General features: G+C 43.0%; 3 protein-coding genes across 3 annotated transcripts; 2 read left to right on the plus strand and 1 right to left on the minus strand.

Moving 5' to 3' along the window:
- Positions 1-6,255: 6,255 nt before the first annotated feature.
- Positions 6,256-8,595, plus strand: LACBIDRAFT_310160 (uncharacterized protein; the record flags this gene model as incomplete). Its single annotated transcript, XM_001887290.1, has 1 exon — positions 6,256-8,595. The coding sequence occupies one exon, from the start codon at positions 6,256-6,258 to the stop codon at positions 8,593-8,595; it is 2,340 nt and encodes a 779-aa protein (XP_001887325.1).
- Positions 8,596-15,143: 6,548 nt separating this feature from the next.
- LACBIDRAFT_332752 (uncharacterized protein) lies at positions 15,144-19,147 on the minus strand (the record flags this gene model as incomplete). The annotated part of the gene is made up of 12 exons (XM_001887352.1): positions 15,144-15,163; positions 15,431-15,456; positions 15,505-15,559; positions 15,792-15,904; positions 16,016-16,379; positions 16,432-16,653; positions 16,743-16,906; positions 16,961-17,093; positions 17,190-17,399; positions 17,454-18,219; positions 18,615-18,861; positions 19,134-19,147. 12 exons carry the CDS (start codon positions 19,145-19,147, stop codon positions 15,144-15,146), a joined length of 2,334 nt encoding a protein of 777 aa, XP_001887387.1.
- A 612-nt stretch (positions 19,148-19,759) lies between these two features.
- LACBIDRAFT_332753 (uncharacterized protein) lies at positions 19,760-22,557 on the plus strand (the record flags this gene model as incomplete). The annotated part of the gene is made up of 10 exons (XM_001887291.1): positions 19,760-20,120; positions 20,145-20,154; positions 20,245-20,333; positions 20,389-20,587; positions 20,630-20,814; positions 20,910-20,975; positions 21,003-21,397; positions 21,454-21,885; positions 22,160-22,186; positions 22,459-22,557. 10 exons carry the CDS (start codon positions 19,760-19,762, stop codon positions 22,555-22,557), a joined length of 1,863 nt encoding a protein of 620 aa, XP_001887326.1.
- Between the last annotated feature and the right edge of the window lie 690 nt (positions 22,558-23,247).

Genomic DNA, 23,247 nt, shown 5'->3' on the forward strand with positions numbered 1-23,247 from the left:
TACTGTTCTGTCTCATACATGGTCACTTTCAACATGACCTGAATTAAGGACACCTCCAAGAATGAATCAGCCCATCACCCTATCACCCTCAAAGAGCTAATACCAAAGTTGACCATGTTTGGGACAGGCCAGTAGCTATCGATGTGAAAGTAGACAGTGTGAAAGCCAACTTGGTCATGATGTCAAAAACTGGTGATGTGGCAATAGCAATATGTAAAGTCATGGCAATCCTTGAGCCATATCCTCACATGAACTTAGAATTATGTTTTGAGATAGGACAGTAGGTATCAATATGAAGGCTTAGAATAGCCTTTCCTAATGTGAAAGACAACTTGTGCATGATGTCAAAAACTAATGCTGCAGCACTGGCAATAGGATGGCAATCCTTCAACCTCATCCCCATAACATAGATAGGGCCAAGGACACCATAAACTACATGTTAACTACAAACTTTTTTAAATGAAAAAGCAGACACTACAAACTCTTCTAATAAAAAAGCACACACTACAAACTTTTGTAGTCTCAAAAAGTGGATACTACAAACTTTTCTAATCAAAAAGTGCACACTACAAACATTTGTAGTCTAACAAAGCAGACACTACAAACTTTTCTAATCAAAAAGCGCACACTACAAACATTTGTAGTCTAACAAAGCAGACACTAAAAACTTTTCTAATCAAAAAGTGCACACTACAAACATTTGTAGTCTCAAAAAGCGGACACTATAAACTTTTGTAATGACAAAAAGCAGACATTACAAACTTTGTAGTCAAGATAACCTTTTGACCCTAACCCTGACCTTGTAGTCTAAGTCCAAGCTTTTGTAGTCTAAGTCCAACTTTTGTAGTCTTTTATAGTTTATCAGTAAACTTTGTAGTCTTAGTCTGACTTTTTTGTAGTCTATCAGTAAACTTGGTAGTCTATAGACTTTTGTAGTCTAAGCAAACTTTGTACTCTAAGTTTGACTTTTGTAGTCTTTTATAGTGTATCAGTAAACTGTGTAGTCTAAGTCCAACTATTTTGTAGTCTATCAGTAAACTTGGTAGTCTATATCTGACTCTTATAGTAGGGCATGCACCTTCCTTTTTTGGTCATTTTTCCCACGATAAAATAATTGTAGCCCTTTCTTTTAGCTTTCTAAATATACTGAAATCATGTTATTTGGTTTTGTTTTCATGGAGAAAAATATAAAAAACAAAAAAAAAACGCGACACTTTTGAAAGTCCTTTACCTCATATCTCCACAACGGGAGCACTTCAGAATATAATTCAAACAGATTCGGGAAGCTACAGTGTAGGGCTACAACTTTCGTTTTTGACCATTTTTGGTAATTGGTCATGTGACCATCATCCCAACATCCCATTACATGGACCCTGATAGGTAAAATCATTCTCCTCTTGGTTTTCTTTGCTTTTTGGTAAAACCAGGTGATATTTCCCTTTTGGGATGGACCCTGAAGGCAGTGCCTGATGTTCTGTACACCATTTATATATATTTTCAATTTTTCCGCCATTTTCTGGCTATTTTTGGATATATTACCATATTTGGAACTGGACCCTGGACCCTGACAACATTACCCAATATGATCATCAACAATGAGCACCATCCCCCATTTTTTTCTGATTTTTTGGATATTTTCTGGCTATTTTCAGCTGTATTACCATATTTGGAAATGCACCCTGGACCCTGAAAACCACCCCCAATGTCGTCACCAACAGTGAGCAACACCCCAAGCTCACTAATGAAATTGCCAATGATATTGCCCAAGTAACTAATGAAAATCGCAATGATGTTACCCAAGTAGCTAATGAAATTTCCAAATGATATTGCCCAAGTAACTAATGAAAATCGCAATGATGTTACCCAAGTAGCTAATGAAATTTCCAAATGATATTGCCCAAGTAACTAATGAAAATCGCAATGATGTCGCCCAAGTAGCTAATGAAATTTCCAATGATATTGCCCAAGCTCACTAATGAAATTGCCAATGATATTGCCCAAGTAACTAATGAAAATCGCAATGATGTTACCCAAGTAGCTAATGAAATTTCCAAATGATATTGCCCAAGTAACTAATGAAAATCGCAATGATGTCACCCAAGTAGCTAATGAAATTTCCAATGATATTGCCCAAGTAACTAATGAAAATCGCAATGATGTTGCCCAAGTAGCTAATGAAATTTCCAATGATATTGCCCAAGTAGCTAATGATATTGCCAATGATATTGCCCAAGTAACTAATGATATTGCCCAAGTAACTAATGAAAATCGCAATGATGTCACCCAAGTAGCTAATGAAATTTCCAATGATATTGCCAAAGTAACCATTGAAAATTGCAATGATACTCACCAGATAATTAATGAAATTTCCAATGATACTGGCCAGATAAGTAATGAAAATCACAATGATATGCCTTTGTAAAGATATGAAATTGGTAATAAGGCCTTGCCTCCATTTAATGAAAAAAGCGCAGGCTTTATGATAATGAAAAGACATGGTAACAGGAATGATTCCCTATCATAAAGAGTGTGGATGGATACACAGGGAGCCATAGGCAGTTACCTTGTTTTTATGATAAAAGTGCTAGCCACTAGTGGAGAATCTACAAGAAAAGGCTTGGGATATGTTGAAGAAGCGGCAAAAAGCCTTTGGCTTCGACGGAAGATTGGGTCATCATCCGAGTAAGGTACACATTCGCACAGCAGAAGGTCAAGTACCCATAGCGGTGCCAATGTACGGATCATCCCCTGCAAAACGCGCTGTCATCAACGAACAATTGGATAAGTGGTTTGAACAAGATGTGATAGAACCCTCCAAGAGCCCTTGGAGCGCCCCAGTAGTAATAGCCTACCGTAATGGAAAGCCACGGTTCTGCGTCGATTACCGTAAGTTGAATGCGGCCACTACTCCAGACGAATTCCCCATCCCTAGACAGTCGGAGATTCTCTCCTCCCTATCTGGAGCTCAGGTCCTTTCCTCGCTAGATGCGCTCTCAGGGTTCACACAACTAGAGATGAGCGAGGAAGATGTCGAAAAGACAGCCTTTAGAACACATTGAGGCCTGTTCCAATTCAAACGGATGCCGTTCGGATTGCGGAATGGCCCCTCCATCTTCCAAAGAGTAATGCAGGGCATTCTGGCCCCTTACTTATGGATTTTCTGTCTAGTCTACATCGACGACATCATTATCTACTCCAAGTCGTATGAGGAACACATTGATCATCTTGACAAAGTCCTAGAGGCTATTGAAAAGGCTGGAATTACACTATCGCCCGTCAAATGCCACTTATTCTACTCCTCCGTGCTTCTGTTAGGGCACAAGGTTTCCCGCTTAGGATTGTCAACTCACCTTGAAAAAGTGCGAGTGATTTTGGAGCTCGAATGTCCGTCCAAGCTCTCTCAGCTACAGAGTTTCCTAGGGATGGCTGTATATTTTTCAGCATTCATCCCATACTACTCAGACCGTTGTTACCCACTATTCCAGTTATTGAGAAAAGGGGCGAAATGGAAATGGTCTGCCGAATGCGAAACGGCTTTTCTATCCCTGAAGGAAGCTCTGCAAGAGGCTCCAGTGCTAGGTCACCCAATAGAAGGTTTACCTTATCACCTGTACACGGACGCTTCGGACGAAGCCTTAGGGTGTGCCTTACAACAAGTACAGCCTATGAAGGTAGAGGATCTGAGAGGAACGAGAGTTTATGATCAGCTCAGAAAAGCGTACAAGTTAGGCAAACCTCCGCCGAAATTAATAGTGCACTTATCTTCGGAACTAAAAGATGATCGAGTTGCCCAACAATGGGGAGAGAAATTTGAAGAGACTGTGGTATACGTGGAGAGAGTCATCGCATACTGGTCGAGAACATTCAAATCAGCTGAAGTGCGATATTCGACGACCGAAAGAGAAGCCCTAGCAGCTAAAGAAGGTTTAATTAAGTTTCAACCCTTCATTGAAGGAGAGAAACTGACGCTTATCACTGACCACACTGCCCTTCAATGGGCTAAAACGTACGAAAATTCCAACAGGAGATTAGCAGCTTGGGGCACGGTGTTCTCGGCCTACGCTCCATACATGTCCATAATCCATCGACCTGGAAGGAAGCACTCAAACATTGATCCGCTATCAAGACTCTATCGGGCTCCGCCACCCCATTCATCGCCTGCTAGAAATGACACAGATAAGCCACTAGAAATGAGCCTTGACTTCACTGACTCATCAATCAACCAACCTGCGGAGAAAATGGCATTCGTCGCCTACAGTCTTAATGAGTGCCTGGAGGAAACACCGGAGATCTTCATAAGGACTAAGTCATTGAAGAGATCAAAAGGATTATCGGAAGGCGTACAATCCAGTGCTTCAGCAGACCCACCCAATGTCGAAGAACAAGACCCCACTAATGAATATTGGGGCGTGACGAACCCTGCCCCCAACCTCCATTTACACATGGATAACAATACTCTCTTAACTTGGGTCGACGGCTACAGGAAGGATCCGTACCTGTCCAAGACTTGGGACGACCCGAAATCATTGACGGAAAACTGGGTACCTGGCCATAGGTTTTTCAAAGACGACCAAGGACTATTATTCTTCCGCGACGCGGACTATCAACCCAGATTGTGCGTCCCTAAAGATCAGAGACAAAAACTTCTAGAGGAGACGCATGAACAAGCATACGAAGGTGCCCATCAGGGACCTGAGAAGCTATGGCAGAAACTCAGTGATAGATTCTACTGGAAACACATGAAAGCGGACATACTCACCTTCGTTCAATCCTGCGACGTTTTCCAGAAGATCAAGCCCTCCAACTTCAATCGCTACGGCTACCTGATCCCAAACCCCATACCATCACGCCTGTATCAATCTATAGCAATGGACTTCATTGTGAATTTGCCCTGGTCAGAAGGTTATAACGCCATACACGTAACAGTGGATAGACTTACGAAACACAGCATTTTTTCACCGACAACTACGGGTCTCAATGCAGAAGACTTCGCCGCGTTGTTTGTCCATAAAGTAGCATGCCGATTCGGGCTCCCTGAGAGTATTATCTGCGACCGGGACCCTCGCTGGACATCAGACTTTTGGAAGGGAGTTGCAAAGTTTCTGCATACCAAGATGTCCCTGTCTTCATCCCATCACCCGCAGCACGACGGTCAAACTGAGATAGTAAACCGCTTCCTAGAAGTGATGATCAGAGCATTTTGTGCAGGACATAAGGAAGCTTGGGCGATATGGCTTCCTCTACTGGAGTGGGCGTACAACGCAAGCGTTCACACCTCTACAGGCGCTACGCCAAATTTTCTAATGTTCGGATTCGAACCCAGGACACCGGTTGACTTTCTGTTACCCAAGAATACCAAAGGAAAAGAAATTACGAGAACGGGCTCAGAGAAATGGTTGACCCACTTACAAATGCACAGAGAGAGCGCCCGCAGAGCCATAGCTCATGCTCAACATCACCAAGCATGGGAACACAACAAGCATCGTAAACCCGTCCCAAATATAGAGGAAGGCGACAAAGTTCTAGTCAACCCACATTCATTAGAATGGGCAGAATCGAAAGGGGAGGGCTCCAAACTCACCACTCGTTGGATCGGTCCATTCGAAGTCATCCAGAAAGTGAATCCCAATGTCTTCCGCCTGCGTATGGGTGACAACTATCCTGGTTCGCCGGTCATTAACATCCAACATTTAAAGAAGTACATTTCAGATCCATCTCACCCAGAACGAACAATTCTACCAGATTCCTTCGTGCGCAAACCGGAGTCAAAGGAATACGAAGTGGAGAAAATCATAGGCCATAAGAGAGTGGGTAAGAAAGCGATGTTACGCTACTTGATTCGGTGGGCGGGATACGGGCCGCAGTTTGATACCTGGGGCACTGCCACCGATCTGAAGAACGCCGCCGAGTTCCTGCGGGAATATTGCGCAGCCCACAATCTCTAAAGACGCCTCGATCTCCCAAATTATGCAAACCTCTTCAGCCTCTTTTCTCTTTAATGATATTCAAAACAAATGTACGAATTTTCTTTAATTTCTAACCGAGCAGTAAAGTGTTCGTCCCTAGGGTAGCGTTCGGGTTTATCGTCCGAATGCCTCATTGCACCAAAGGATCACAGAAACCGCGTGCACTCCCCCTTCTATTGTCTTTCCCTCCTACCACCACCTCCTTCATCGCATTCGTTGGAACGGTCCACGATTGCCATCAGGAGGGAAGCTGAAACTTGCAGAGGACAGTCCTGCAGGTGCCAACTTCATGGATTCTGTGATTCATTATCTCGATCCCAACGCAGTAGCAAGCGTACGCTTTGATCCTGATGCGATATGGGTAGGCCTCAATTCTGATACTGCCCTGATACCCGACTCCGCGATTATCTTCAAGGACCTACCCAATCCAGGATGGAGTGTCGAAGATTTCTCAGACGAGGGCAGGATCCTGCCTATGGATAGTGCCAGGGATCCGGACTGGTACAGACAGGAACAGCAGTGGGCGCCGTGGACTCCGACTTCCTTTTTGCTCAACGAGAAGCCATGGTATGATGAATTAGGGACTGCAGTACCAGTCAAGGAGAGAACCGACGGTTGGTGCATGGCAAAACAACAAAGGGACATTTGTGTGGTCGACCTCATACGAGCCCAAGAATGCGTCCGTGGCATCGCGGAGTTCGACGATCGTCTATCATGCCGAGCCAAAGTCCCCAAATTTTTCCCCACCAGCCGCCTCGCAAAGGTCCATGCATCACGGAAGCTCGCTCAAATCGATGCAGCTCGGGCCAAACGTTCGGTCTTGGAAGCAATCACATTCCTTCTGTGGTGGTCATCAGTAATGATCGATTGGGAATCCAGAGTCCACGACGCAATCACAGAGAACGGTAACGCCTTCATTTCCACCGTAAAAAGCAAACGTGGAGTCCTATGCGACCTGGAAAGAGATTGGCCCAGGATCAACGTCCCCCTGTATATTCAAAACAAGATCCCCTTCTTCTATATCTGGAATTTCGAAGCTCGAGTCGACGCGCGGTTCAGCCGTCTCAATCCCGCCCTCAACCTAACATATTGGGCGACACGTCAAGGGAAACCACTCACGCTATCGGCAGACATCAAAGAAGAGGACCTTTCCAAGATTGCACGGCAAGCCATCACCCTCGACAACTTCTTCCAGGATGTCTTCGCTTACTACAATCCCATCAACCCCATCATCCACCCAACATTCTCAACCTTCATCATCGATTTCGAAGGCTGGAGGCGCTGCCCTATCAATCACACTACAGAACCGGTCGAACATCTAGTTAAACTCTACTACTATGGAGTATTCAAGGAGGACGACGACGAGCGCTACCACACCATCGTCTTCTGGCATTGGAGGAAGCGTAAGCCAGCTAACGAATACCTCAGATGCCAGTACAAGATGGGCCTGCCAGGGGAGGAACACGCCACGACAATCAGAGAGCTATACAAGTTCGAGTACGCTCCAACAGGCGACACTCTATTTCACCTCGAGACGGGTCTAATCGTCGGCAAGCCCACGCTAGATAGCAAATCGGCACCATTGTTACAACGAATCGGTGACGACACCATTCTCGCAACAGAACCAGAGAGAATGGACGAGTCGGTGGACTCCACGGATGACGACTACGACACCATCAAGTTCGAAACGGTACCAGACGCCCTCTTTCACCCTCGTGCAATCAATAGCCCAGCTGCATGGATCAGGCACAACAACGAGAAGTTAGCCAAAGCCCATCGAAACGCGGAGAACAATCACACCTCTGGAGGACTGCTGCTTCAGTCACATTCGCCCATTAGCTTGATGGATCCTTACTTCACAGCTCACGAACGGCCGGATATCATGTTCAGGCGGATGTTGAGGGACGATGCGGCTAAAATAACGTATACCGAGAGTACATGGTCCGCCCCTGGCTTCGCTTGGAACGCCGAATTCCTGGACACAGCTTGTTTATTCATCACCGACGTCGAAAGCGAGGCGCGTCTCAGATACTGGGCAAATTGTTGGGATACCATCACGAACGTTCGACGCCTCCTGACAATTGCGATAGAGCATGGCATCAAGTTTCACTTAGCCTTGTCCCCTCACCACATCCGTCAATTTCGTCCCAGGGTCATCGACAGCCTCGACCGCAGCTCGGCAGCCTCCCTATATGGTACAAGCTTTCAAGAACAGAGCCTTGCCGCTTCCGACAACATGGTGACTTTCTGCACAGCTTACCTCACTAGGATGAACGACCTCCTGCGACGCCCACACGCACGAGCATTTATTGCAGAAGGGGGCCAATATAGCTGGATCGCTCGATGTTGGACTGGCACCCGTTTGGTGGAAGAATTCATGTCTGGGCCATCAATCCAGGTCACTGTGCACAACCGTGGATTCTACGACTCGGCTTCAGAGAACGCATCCTACCTTACTCACGACAGCGTTTCCGATCAAGAGAAGGACGCCCTTCTGGGCTACTGCCCCGGCGTTCACGGATGCGCCGGACGTTGGTTGTTCCCACCTGCTGACATTTCACTAGTAGCTGCATTCTACATCGATGCATTTATGGCAGCTGCCGTGGCAAAACTTGATCAGCTACTGTGAATGAATGAAATGCATTTTCATTCAATACGGCACCTGTTTCATTCAAGATAAATCATTCTGTTTCATTCATTCCTGGCGACGATTTCATTCATTCCTGGCAATGATTTCATTCATTTCATTTCATTCATTCACGGCACCTGTTTCATTCAAGATAATTCATTCTGTTTCATTTATTCCTGGCGACGATTTCATTCATTTTCATTCATTTCATTTCATTCATTCACGGCAACGATTTCATTCATTCACGGCAACTACTTCATTTTTTATTTCATTCCACCACGGCAACTGTTTCACTCATTGCTTTACAGTGGTTGTGCTCACTGTTGGTGACGACGTCGGGCACTGTTTTCAGGGTCCAGGGCGCATTTCCAAATAAGGAAATATGCGCTTTTTCCAAATGAAAAATAGCAATAAAATAGGGGAAAAATCAGAAAAGAATGGGGGATGGTGCTCACTGTTAGTGATGACATCAGGGTCTGTTTTCAGGGTCCAGGGCGCATTGCCAAATATGGTAGAATAGCTGGAAAATAGCCAAAAAATCAGAAAAAAATGGGGGATGGTGCTCACTGTTGGTGATGACATTGGGGTTGTTTTCAGGGTCCAGAACACATTTCCAAATATGGTAATATATCCAAAAATAGCCATAAAATAGCAGAAAAATTGGAAAAACATATGAATGGTGTACAAAACATCAGGCACTGCCTTCAGGGTCCATCCCAAAAGGGAAATATGACCTGGTTTGACTAAAAGTGAAGAAAAGCAAGATGAGAATGATTTTACCTATCAGGGTCCATGTAATGGGATGTTGGGATGATGGTCACATGACCAATTACCAAAAATGGTCAAAAACGAAAGTTGTAGCCCTACACTGTAGCTTCCTGAATCTGTTTGAATTATGTTCTGAAGTGCTCCCAGTGGAGATATGAGGTTAAGGAATTTCAAAAGCGTCGTGTTTTTTTTTTCTACAAAAGTTTGTAGTGTGTGCTTTTTCATTAGGAAAGTTTGTAGTATCCGCTTTTTGTCATTACAAAAATTTGTAGTGTGTGCTATTTCATTAGAAAAGTTTGTATTGTCTGCTATTTGAGACTACAAAAGTTTGTAGTGTGCACTTTTTATTAGAAAAGTTTGTAGTGTCCGCTTTTTGAGACTACAAAAGTTTGTAGTGTCCGCTTTTTCATTAGAAAAGTTGTCTGCTTTTTCATTTAAAAAAGTATGTAGTTGACATGGAGTTTATGGTGTCCTTGGACCTATCTATGTTGGGGGATGAGGTTGAAGGATTGCCATCGTATTGCCAGTGCTGCAGCATTAGTTTTTGACATCATGCACAAGTTGTCTTGCACATCAGGAAAGGCCATTCTAAGCCTTTCATATTGATACCTGCTGTCCTATCTGAAAAGATAATTGTAAGCTCATGTGGGGATATGCTGAAGGATTGACATGACTTTACATATTGCTATTGCCACATCAGCAGTTTCTCACATCATGCCCAAGTTGGCTTTCAGCTAGAGGAGGCTATTCATGTTGATATCTACTCAATACATGGTCAACTTACAACATGACCTGACTTGAAGACACCTCCAAGGATGGATCAGCCCATCATCAAAAGCCAAATTGGTCATGATGTCAAAAACTGGTGATGTTATGTCAATCCTTCAGTGATACCCCCACATGAGTGTATCAAAGTTGACTATGTTTCAGACAGGCCAGTAGCTATTAATGTGAAAGCAGACAGGATGAAAGGTAATTTGGTCATAATGTCAAAAAACTGGAGATGTCATGTCAATTTTCAGCCATATCCCCACATGAACTGATAATTATGTTTTATGATAGGACAGTAGGTATCAATATGAAAGGCTTAGAATGGCCTTTCCTGATGTGCAAGACAACTTGTGCATGATGTCAAAAACTAATGCTGCAGCACTGGCAATACGATGGCAATCCTTCAACCTCATCCCCCAACATAGATAGGTCCAAGGACACCATAAACTCCATGTCAACTACATACTTTTTTAAATGAAAAAGCAGACAACTTTTCTAATGAAAAAGCGGACACTACAAACTTTTGTAGTCTCAAAAAGCGGACACTACAAACTTTTCTAATAAAAAGTGCACACTACAAACTTTTGTAGTCTCAAATAGCAGACAATACAAACTTTTCTAATGAAATAGCACACACTACAAATTTTTGTAATGACAAAAAGCGGATACTACAAACTTTCCTAATGAAAAAGCACACACTACAAACTTTTGTAGTCTCAAAAAGCAGATACTACAAACTTTTCTAATGAAAAAGCGCACACTACAAACTTTTGTAATGACAAAAAGTGGACACTACAAACTTTGTAGTCTAAGTCCAAGCTTTTGTAGTCTGGGTCTGACTTTTATAGTCTATCAGTAAACTTGGTAGTCTATAAACTTTTGTAGTCTTTTGTATGTATCAGTAAACTTTGTAGTCTAAGTTTGACTTTTGTAGTCTTTTATAGTGTATCAGTAAACTATGTAGTCTAAGTCCGACTTTTTTGTAGTCTATCAGTAAACTTGGTAGTCTATATCTGTAGGGCATGCACCTTCCTTTTTTGGTCATTTTTCCCACAATACAATAATTGTAGCCCTTTCTTTTAGCTTTCTAAATATACTGAAATCATGTTATTTGGTTTTGTTTTCATGGAGAAAAACACAAAAAACAAAAAAAAACGCGACGCTTTTGAAATTCCTTAACCTCATATCTCCACAATGGGAGCACTTCAGAACATAATTCAAACAGATTCAGGAAGCTACAGTGTAGGGCTACAACTTTCGTTTTTGACCATTTTTGGTAATTGGTCATGTGACCATCATCCCAACATCCCATTGCATGGACCCTGATAGGTAAAATCATTCTCATCTTGCTTTTCTTCACTTTTAGTCAAACCAGGACATATTTCCCTTTTGGGATGGACCCTGAAGGCAGTGCCTGATGTTTTGTACACCATTCATATGTTTTTCCAAATTTTCTGCTATTTTATGGCTATTTTTGGATATATTACCATATTTGGAAATGTGTTCTGGACCCTGAAAACAACCCCAATGTCATCACCAACAGTGAGCACCACCCTGCCATTTTTTTCCTGATTTTTTGGCTATTTTTGGATACATTACCATATTTGGCAATGCACCCTGGACCCTGAAAACAACCCCAATGTCATCACCAACAGTGAGCACCATCCCCCATTTTTTTCTGATTTTTTGGCTATTTTCCAGCTATTCTACCATATTTGGCAATGCACCCTGGACCCTGAAAACAGACCCTGATGTCATCACTAACAGTGAGCACCATCCCCCATTCTTTTCTGATTTTTCCCCTATTTTATTGCTATTTTTCATTTGGAAAAAGCGCATATTTCCTTATTTGGAAATGCGCCCTGGACCCTGAAAACAGTGCCCGACGTTGTCACCAACAGTGAGCACAACCACTGTAAAGCAATGAGTGAAACAGTTGCCGTGGTGGAATGAAATAAAAAATGAAGTAGTTGCCGTGAATGAATGAAATCGTTGTCATGAATGAATGAAATGAAATGAATGAAAATGAATGAAATCGTCGCCAGGAATAAATGAAACAGAATGAATTATCTTGAATGAAACAGGTGCCGTGAATGAATGAAATGAAATGAATGAAATCATTGCCAGGAATGAATGAAATCGTCGCCAGGAATGAATGAAACAGAATGATTTATCTTGAATGAAACAGGTGCCGTGAATGAATGAAAATGCATTTCATTCATTCACGGTAGCTGATCAAGTTTTTTTATGGCAGCTGCCATAACTACATCATGTAATTGGCAGCTACCAGTCGACATTTTCGAAGACAAGTTTAGCTTGTGGACGGGAGAGTGGAATGCCGCACTCGACCACTGCTACCGATGCCTCGCCGACACGATCATTAAAGGGAGAGCAAAGTTACGCACCAGAGAGAAATGGAGAGACTGGATCAGGAGCAATGAAAGAGGGCAACGCCGACCCAATTACTTACCATCAGAAGAAGATTTCCGCAATGTCATGGAAGGCATCGCTTTAGCGGGACTTCGTCGCACTTGGCACCACATACCTTTGGCAAATATCGACATCCCAGAACAACAGGAAGATTAATCGGAATCTGGAAAGTGGGGGGCTCTGTAACAGGTCAGTACCGCTGTGAGTGCCTCACCCGCTGGACTATCCCTTTACCATTAGTACTTTCCACTCCCCGATGCATGCTATCAACTGACGATACTCTTACACTCGCCATATGTCACTTTTTACTTACTTGTACTACGTCATGTGTTTGTTACCGTTGTACTTATACCTTGTGTTGTACACGAGGAATATCATCTTTTTACACACCTACAATCTCTACTGCTTAAGTTTGTAGCCCTACCAACGGCTCTCCTTAAGCACCAGGAGAATAAGGCGTCTAGAGTTTATATCTTCGTCGATCCACGCAATCTCCGTAGGAACTGTCCTTGGAGATCGGAATACGGGAACGTCGGACCATCACGTTTCACGACTCCGAGCGTTTGATCGTTAGCAGAGTCTACACACCTTTGTCCGCTAGGGTATCCTACGGCTTTCCCACTCCTTGAGTGATCACTACATCAAACAGTGGTTCACAATGTCTGTGTCACACCACCAAAATATATTTTGCAAGTGAAAAGCAGTAAGGATATATTTTTGGTGAGTGGACCCTGAAATGTCACTGTCACACCTTAGAAATATATTTTTGCCCTGGCTTGGCCTTAGGATATATTTTTGGGAGACAGATGTGGTAAGGATATATATTTTGGGTCTGTAGGGGTGTCAGGGGTCCTAGTTTCACCAAAAAAACTTGTGATTTTTTTGCTGTCTGGGATATATATTCTGGAAGATTCTGCAATGATTTCCAGGGGTTTTGGCAGTATGTCTGGTCTGTCCTCCCAGTCTGTCCTCCCAGTATGTAGGTAGCAATAAGGGGCATCAATAGCATCTGCAACCTACCTGAGTAGTTGCTTGCATATTATCCACTTTGACACTATAGATACAGTTTGCACTATGAAATTCTTTGGCTGCCTTGAAACACCCTCTGAGTTGACAAAGTGCATTGATCTTTCTCTTCTTCTCTCTCCAATTGCACCATATCTGCATACCCACCCACATCTGTATTACCATCGAGTTGACAAAGTGCTTTGATCTTTCTCTTCTTCTCTGTTCAGTTGCACAGTTCACCAACATCTGTATTACCATCAATTTGGCAAAGTGCTTTGATCTTTCTCTTCTTCTCTCTCCAATTGCACCATATCTGCATACCCACCCACATCTGTATTACCATCAAGTTGACAAAGTGCATTGATCTTTCTCTTCGTCTCTCTCCAATTGCACCATATCTGCATACCTCACCCACATCTGTATTACCAGCAAGTTGACAAAGTGCTTTGATCTTTCTCTTCTTCTCTCTCCAGTTGCATCTTATCTGCATACCCCACCCACATCTGTATTACCATCCTTTACAGACAACAGTCTTTGTTGTTTCTCTCCTTCTCTTCCTTTCTTCCTCCCCTCCTCTTCTTCTCTCCCTGCCTTCCTCTCTCTTCTCTTGAGTTTTGATTGTAAATTTAGGGACAATGAATTCCATATACCCTGTCATAGTATGGAGTCACACATATCTTTGCACTAACTCCTGAACCAAGATCTATTTTTCAACCATATCATGAATATTTTAACTAGATGCTGAATCAAGATATATCTTTCCACTTTATCTTGAACAAGGATATATTCACAAGACATATATTTCAATTACATCCTGTCCCAGGATATATATTTCACCTATATCTTCAACCAGGATATATTTCCAACAAGATATTGAACCAGGATATATCACCAATATATATTCTCAACTATATCTTGAACAAGGATATATCTTTCAACTTTATCCTCAACAAAGATATATATGCAACAAGATATTGAACCAGAATATATTGCCAAGATATATTCTTAAGCTATATCTTGAACCAGGATATATCTTACAACTTTATCTTGAACCAGGATAATTACCAAGATACATTCTTGAGCTATATCTTGAACAGGGATATATCTTTCAAATTTATCTTGAACCAGTATATATCACCAAGATATATTTTTAAGCTATATCTTGGACAAGGATATATCTTTCCACTTTATCTTGAATCAAAATATATTATTAAACTTTATCTTGAACCAGGATAATTACCAAGATACATTCTTGAGCTATATCTTGAACAAGGATATATTTTTCAACTTTATCTTGAACAGGGATATATCTTTCAAATTTATCTTGAACCAGTATATATCACCAAGATATATTTTTAAGCTATATCTTGGACAAGGATATATCTTGCCACTTTATCTTGAACCAAAATATATTATTAAACTATATCTTGAAGGAGGATATATTACCAAGATATATTTCAAACCAGGATCTATTTCTTTCCAATATATCCTAAGTCAAGATATATCTTTGAAATATATTTTGAACCAAAATCTGTATTTGTGATGTAAGCATAATCAAAAGATATCCTAAGTCAAGATATATCTTCAAAATCTGTATTTGTGATGTAAGCGTAATCAAAAGGGAGTGATTAAGTGGGTTGATAGAAAATCAAGCAAGTGCCTTGATCGAAACTGAGTGAAGGATATTAATATGTAAGTAAAAGAGTGAAGTCGAAACTGAGTGAAGAATATTAATGTGTAAGTAAAGAGTGGAAGGATAGCCATGGGTAAAGACAGTGAAGGAACAGCCAACAAAAGACATGTGGATTACTGCAATCCCCAAAGTTAGATGAAGTAAAGCATAGCATAAAGGACTTACAAAGGACTATAGGAAAGGGATGCAGTCTAAACGAACAAGTCAGATTGGTGAAACAGACAATGAAAAGAACTTACAAAAAGGGTGGAGCAAGGTGTGTAGGTGGACAAAGGCAAAAGGAGGGGACACAGCCTAAAACCATCAAGTCAGATTGATGAAAGAACATCATAAAGGACTTATGCAATGATGTATGGGCAAAGGCAAAATCGGGAACACAGCTACAAATGAACAAGTCAGATGTGTGAATGGACATAAGTAAGGACTTAGGAAATACCAAATGAGCGGCACAACAACCAAGTTAGATGGAAGAAAAATAAGTCCAAAAGGACTAACATGAAAGTGATGACCTAGTTAGCAACCGAACCTTGAGAGTTCTTCCCTGGCCCAGCACGTTTGCCTGAAACATGAGCATGTCCAGAAGTACTAGCAAAAGGCTGAGATACTGATCGAGATGATGAGGCAACGTGAGCTGAAGAACTAGCAAAGGGTTGAGAGACTGAATGAGATGATGAAGCTGGTGTTTTCTGGTTCTTGAGTGGGTCAAAGAAGGAGATTGGATGTTCAGCTCATCGAAGTTTGGTATAGAACATATTATCGGGAAGGGAGGTGAAGGAGACATGACGTTGGCGTTTAGCGGGAGGTTCCACTTCTGGTTGTTTCGGCAGAGGGCGGTACTCTCTTGTGGACTTGTGCTTGAGTTCTTCTTCAGGTGAGGCCATGGCAGTGTCATGTGATCGCTTCTTTGTGGACAACGCTGGAGACAAAGAGAAAGAATTGACAGGGGAAGATGTATCACCTTTCCGATCGCGCTTCTTCGTCAGGCCTGAAATGGAGCAATTGGAACGGACACATTTGGTGGAGTCTTTGACGAAGACCATTGGAAGACCATCTGAGTTGATAATGACAGGGATCTCACCGAAGCAAGCTTCACTCTCTGGGATTAGTCTTTGCTCTGAAAAAACAACTCAGACAAATGTAAGTCAACATAATGTTATCTAACTTACCGTCAGACCAGGGCTTCACCTCCAAGAGGTTCTTTACAATCAGAGTTGATAGGTGCTTCCATTGAGAGCTTGTGATCTTCGTAGGTGCAAATTCCGGGCAGAAGGCTATGTCGACCATAGCAGAATCCCATCCTGTGATAACAAGTTTGAATTGGTAGGCGAGATTGGGCCACATCGTCCAAGGGGCCGACTTGCATTGGTCCTTTTCAGCCAAGCACGCATCTGAATACCATATCAATAACTGTTAATCACTGAACAAAACAAAATATTACTCAAAAGATCAAGAAACAATTGCGTGAATTGTTTCTGACATTCCTTCGTGTAAGGTAGCACATCCTTATCCGAAGATGCCTCCTCCTTCAAAGCAGATGCAAGCCTGGTCGGGGCGCAAGCAGTTGAGGAGCTAGCTGTTGTCGAGGGAGCAACATTTAGTTCCTCCATCGACTGCTTAATTTGATGGTCCGCATGCATAGCGCTGTAGCAGCACAAGTAAGACAAAAACCCATAATATGAAAGGGGAACAACGCACTGGACTTTGCTAACAAAGATGTCCGTCAAGGTGCCCATTGCCCACTTCTCACGATCACAAAGTGCTTGGAGGTCCTCCGAGCTCATGAAAAACCCAGACTTCTTACGAGCCGTTGCGCTTTTGCCGCTGTATACTAAAATGCCGGCAATGTCGAAAGATTTGTCACGACATTTGATATTGGTGATCTAAAAGAGTGGTGAATGTGAGGGTAATGTGATGAAAAACCAACCAAAGCGATGTACAAGGTCACAAATTTCTTTCATATGAGAGGCGAAGTGAAGGTTCATGTCGCGGACATTGGTGCCTTCTTTGTGGACTTGATTCTTGATGAAGCTAACGGCGTCCTGGATGCGTTCGTCTTTCTCTTCTTTCGTTGTTGCTCCTTCCATAAGCTTCTTGTACTCCTCATTCGTGGCCTTGTTCCAGAGCTGGAGGCCTTCTACAATCATATTATATGAGGAAGTGGGTTCCAGAGGGTAAAACGAAGACTAACTGTGATCCCCCTCCTCTGGTTTCGTCCTGCTAGCATAAGTTTTGAACATGTTGTACTGGTTTGGAGCCCTCTTCTCCTTGCACCAAAGACCCGCTTTCTCCATGGCAAATTCCGAAGAACGGCCATAGAGATGGCCCAACCTATGTGCGACTTGCCAGAGGATCTGGCCGAACATCAGATACAATGCCATTTCCAGGAGTGAAGGCTTTGTCGAAGAAACCTCTTCAAGGTCTGGGAGCAGGGCGTCGGGCATCAATGTGAGTCCATAGCTGCTCAACACGGATGCGGCGTCCAACTGGGAGGGTGTGTACGACGCCGTTAAGTCCTTCCAGTGGGTGGATGACCTCTGTACTTTCCCTTCTGTTTTCATTGTCGATAACAAAAGGCAAGCGGCTTTAGATTGTGCTTCTACCTGCTCGTCACGCTCCCAGTCGCGTTCTTCTTCCTCCTCGGTGTCTGTAACCAAAGGTTTCTTGCCTTTGGAACGCCGTTCTTCCCCCTCACACGCTTCTTCCTCCTCACACTCCAAGTCTGGATCTTCTTCGGCATCTTCCTTGTCAATCTTTGTGTCATCCTCTTTGGTGTCCGTAACTGATTGTCCCCTCGATTTACGCCAGTCCCTCGTCTTCTCTTTCTTGCAGGTTCCCTCTTCATAATCGGACCCACTGAGGTCACTCTCGATCCGGGGATCTGGGGCATCCCAGTCCTCTAATTCTTGAACTTTCCCCTGCTTCCCTTCTTTCTTATTTGGGACTGGTGGGCAGCACTTTTATCATAAAAACAAGGTAACTGCCTATGGCTCCCTGTGTATCCATCCACACTCTTTATGATAGGGAATCATTCCTGTTACCATGTCTTTTCATTATCATAAAGCCTGCGCTTTTTTCATTAAATGGAGGCAAGGCCTTATTACCAATTTCATATCTTTACAAAGGCATATCATTGTGATTTTCATTACTTATCTGGCCAGTATCATTGGAAATTTCATTAATTATCTGGTGAGTATCATTGCAATTTTCAATGGTTACTTTGGCAATATCATTGGAAATTTCATTAGCTACTTGGGCGACATCATTGCGATTTTCATTAGTTACTTGGGCAATATCATTTGGAAATTTCATTAGCTACTTGGGTAACATCATTGTGATTTTCATTAGTTACTTGGGCAATATCATTGGAAATTTCATTAGCTACTTGGGTGACATCATTGTGATTTTCATTAGTTACTTGGGCAATATCATTGGAAATTTCATTAGCTACTTGGGCGACATCATTGCGATTTTCATTAGTTACTTGGGCAATATCATTGGCAATTTCATTAGTGAGCTTGGGGTGTTGCTCACTGTTGGTGACGACATTGGGGGTGGTTTTCAGGGTCCAGGGCGCATTTCCAAATATGGTAATACAGCTGAAAATAGCCAGAAAATATCCAAAAAATCAGAAAAAAATGGGGGATGGTGCTCATTGTTGATGATCATATTGGGTAATGTTGTCAGGGTCCAGGGTCCAGTTCCAAATATGGTAATATATCCAAAAATAGCCCGAAAATGGCGGAAAAATTGAAAATATATATAAATGGTGTACATAACATCAGGCACTGCCTTCAGGGTCCATCCCAAAAGGGAAATATCACCTGGTTTTACCAAAAAGCAAAGAAAACCAAGAGGAGAATGATTTTACCTATCAGGGTCCATGTAATGGGATGTTGGGATGATGGTCACATGACCAATTACCAAAAATGGTCAAAAACGAAAGTTGTAGCCCTACACTGTAGCTTCCCGAATCTGTTTGAATTATATTCTGAAGTGCTCCCGTTGTGGAGATATGAGGTAAAGGACTTTCAAAAGTGTCACGTTTTTTTTTGTTTTTTATATTTTTCTCCATGAAAACAAAACCAAATAACATGATTTCAGTATATTTAGAAAGCTAAAAGAAAGGAGGGCTTCGACAGTAGAAATTTTCGGTACACTTTATAATCTGAACTTAAAATCTGTACCTGAAAGTGTACCAAAAAGTGAACCAAGGAAAATTTACTACAGAGTTCACATTTTTTCGCCAAGTACAGATTATTTTCACAAGTTCAGATTATATTTCGTCTACTATTTATTCCATATTTATTCAAGTACAGATTAGAACAATTTATAAGTTCACGTGAGCCCTTCATCTGGCGGGCACGTGAGTGGCACTTGCCCCTGATTATTGTTCCATCTTGCGCCGTTGCTCTTAAGCTCTAGATTTATCCACCCACACTGCTTTGTCTGCATTCACCCTGCTCTTGGGTTCAAACACTGCTGCTTTTCTAACAAATGGCCACACTCCCAGTTGCTGACCTCTTGAAACATCTCGAGAACTATAGGGGCCTCCTTGAATGCTGTACCTGGCTTGATCTGGACCGCTTCATTTGCTTCACCTCAAACATCCGGCAAGAGATCAGATTACATACTCCACCTGGATCTCATAATCCCCCACATCGGCTCCCAGTGTATATACACGACTTTTTGACCCACATGCTACAGCTCAGTGATGCCGTCGTTATGCAACTCTGGGCAGGGCTCAAGAACTATGTCTGGTCACTTGACAACCATGCTTCTTCGCACCTTACAGATGAGGAAAGGGATCACATGGGCATTGTGGGAGAAAGAGCATTGCGTGCTGAGGAAAAGTTAGGTGAGTGACTCTATTTCCTTGCAGCTTATTATCAGTATAAATAATTGGATGTTGATAAAGCGTCAAACATGCTCTACCCCCCATGCTCATGTTGTCTTTTTTGTCACCATGGACTCAAATATAGCACCCTCTCGCGTGTCAAGATTGTCATTTACCAATCAATGCATGGTCTCAATGCAAGGCATGGGTATTCAACCTCCCTTGCTTGCTCTGGTTAGTTGATTTTGAACTGACTACCTGTCGTGTTGTCATTAATGTGACTCCTCAGATTGCAAAATTCGCTACTACCACAATTATTATGCTGTGGATGGCACACGTCAGTTTTACGGCACACCTATTCCTCAGCATATTCAAATTGAGGACCATGCTTACATCAAGGCAGACTTGTGCGAGCTATTCAGTGATTTTATGCTTTTTGCCTGGGTCTCTGCTCAGAACTGCAGCAATATCCTGAATGCAGCAATTAAGTGAAAGCATCGGGATGAACAATTTAAGACCCTCTTCATCAGTTCCGAACAGGTCTCCCGTGCATTTTATCTCAATGCTTTGCTCCAGGACTCTGCAGAGCATGGTGAAGCACTTGTACTACCTGATATTGGTGACAACGATGATCGACTCAAACTTGCAATGGAAGTACGGAATAAAAGGATCATTAGTCAAGGCCAGTTAGAGCAAATGCATGCTTGCTCAAAATGTGAGAGGTTCCTACCTGGGAATGGATATAACAGCTTGCATGCATTTAATTTCATTTCTCACCAGTCTATCAAAAACTCAATTTTCCTATTCTAGGTTCATTTCGTGCTGTTGTTACAGATGGAATTATGATTGGAAGACCATGTTGCAAGGTTCACAATTGTACATGACCTCTTCCCAACAATCGAGCACATTTCTGTCTCGAACACGCATCATTAAAGAAGATCTGCGTCGTTATTGGTTGTGATACAAAGGCTGCGCCAGGCTCCCAGACATGTGAAGATGCCTCCCATCGTGAACTTGAGAATGCGCGAAATGATGTCGGTAGGGCATTCTTCCAATTACGCCACCTGATTCAACGTCACAACATGCCACATCTTTTGGACTCAATGACCACTCCACATTCTTGGGACTTCGATGACAATGCTGATGATGGCACTCGTAAATCGGACTCCGGAAATCAACAACCAAAGGCACGTTTTTCTCGCCGCAGGACACACAATGAGCAACTGGTCGTAGCTTGTTGTGGTGTCATTACTGCCCGAGGAACTATGTATGGCGCTGAAGCAATATCGGGAGTCAAGGTCAGTAGTCATTTGAATTTTTGTGCTTTCGAATCATTTATCGGAATTTTGTTCAGGACTTCTTAAAATCAGTTTACCCCTGCCGTGAAGATCTTCCAGATGTCATATTTTATGACAACAATTGTCACCTCCAATCTCATCTGGCTGCTCAAAAGGATTCGTTCTTTGGCCAGGTTATCCTCCCAGTTGATGTATTCCACTTCAAGTCAAAACATAAAGTCACCGACGAGTTTTGCCAAAAGCATTGCAACCCCGCGAGATGGCCAGAGCTTGTGGACAAAGAAGTGGACAGTGATGGAAAAGAGAATGCCAAATGGATCTTCAATTCCTCTGCTGCTGAACAGGTGAATGTATGGCTTGGTGGTTACATCGCAATCGTGCGCGATATGTTGGCCCACCGCTTTGACTTTTTCCTTGATGAGATGATTAAGAGGAGAAATGCTGAAGTTGTCGAAAAATTGTATCTTACTGGCCATTCTCCATACCATGTACCATACCATACATAGTTCAAGTGAATTACTTACAACGTATGTACTCAAGAGTTGGTGCTGGGGAGTCGTCACATTCGTCACAGGGAAACGTCACTGCCTCCATCCTTCTTTCCTTGCTTCCAGCTTGCTAGCAATGGAGCAACTGCATACCGCGAGGGGCATCTCTCAGCAGATCAATTTCTGCACTACCCAACAGGCACTTTAGTTAGGCTGAGCCCCTCTGGGAGTGTGGGGTTGATCTGTTTCCTGGCAACATCTTTGGTTGAAGCAGGCTGTTTCGCAGCGCATTTCCCCTGAAGTAAGTCTTGACCGCCCTTGCAGAAAAAGAACTGACAGGTGACTCCCTTGTAGATTTCATTTCCTCTATCGCATCGCCTTAAGCCGTGTTCAGCGACTCAGCCCTGCCAGTGAGGGCATCGCACACGCATCCACACGCATCCAGATGCTGACCAGGGGTACATGGTAGCGTGCCGCGTCAGTTGCTGTGGTTTAGCCCAGCGACTACGAGGGCGTTGTCCATCTCTTCATGGTCGTCACCCCATCTTCACATTCATAGTGTTCCTGTCGTAGGGGACGATTGAGATTGGCTTCATCGTTCCTAGTGATGTGCAGGCCCGGCTTGGCCCGAAAGCCACGGCTATGGCCCGGCTTTCAGCGGCTCAGGCTTGACTATATTCAAGCATGAGCTTTTTGCAAGGCTTCAGGCTGGCTCAGGCCCGGCCCAGGCTCAGGTGCTAAAGTCGAAAAATACGCACAAACAATCAATTAGTCGAAAACTTATCGCAAGTTCTTTGGAGTTTATGGTATGTCTCCTCTATCACTTTCTTCGAAGCTCCTGACCATGCACCGTACAGTTCACCTCGCACGTCATACCTCCCTTAACTTAACTTATAGGTTTCAGCATCTGGATATGGGGTGTCACGGGAATATGACGAAGTGGGCAAAGGCACAAGTGAGGGAGTTGCTTGGAGTTGGTGCATTTTTCTTTCATTTTGGAAATAGGGAGTTAATGGATTCGTGTGCTCAGATATCGCAGCAGTGTCGGAGGATCAAGCGTGTTGACGTTGGGAGCCAATGCATGGTTTGTGGTTTGGAGCTTGTTTTGCTGCACTCGGTTGTTACACCAGGCCTCGTGTTTTCCCCTGAAAAACTTGTGCAACCATTTGACATCGTCTCAATGCAATTTTGCATGCACCACACTTTTGAGACTGTCCAAAGGCACGTTGTATGCTTGACAGGAATGTCATTGGTATACAGAATTCGGTTTGAAAATCAGGACTCGAAACCGATGTTTGGCCGCAACTACTGGTTTTTATTGCAAGATGCAGCTGAGAATGTACCAGAGTATGTGCGCGATGA

Source organism: Laccaria bicolor, genomic scaffold, assembly GCF_000143565.1.
Source record: "Laccaria bicolor S238N-H82 LACBIscaffold_44 genomic scaffold, whole genome shotgun sequence".
Lineage (NCBI taxonomy): Eukaryota > Fungi > Basidiomycota > Agaricomycetes > Agaricales > Hydnangiaceae > Laccaria > Laccaria bicolor.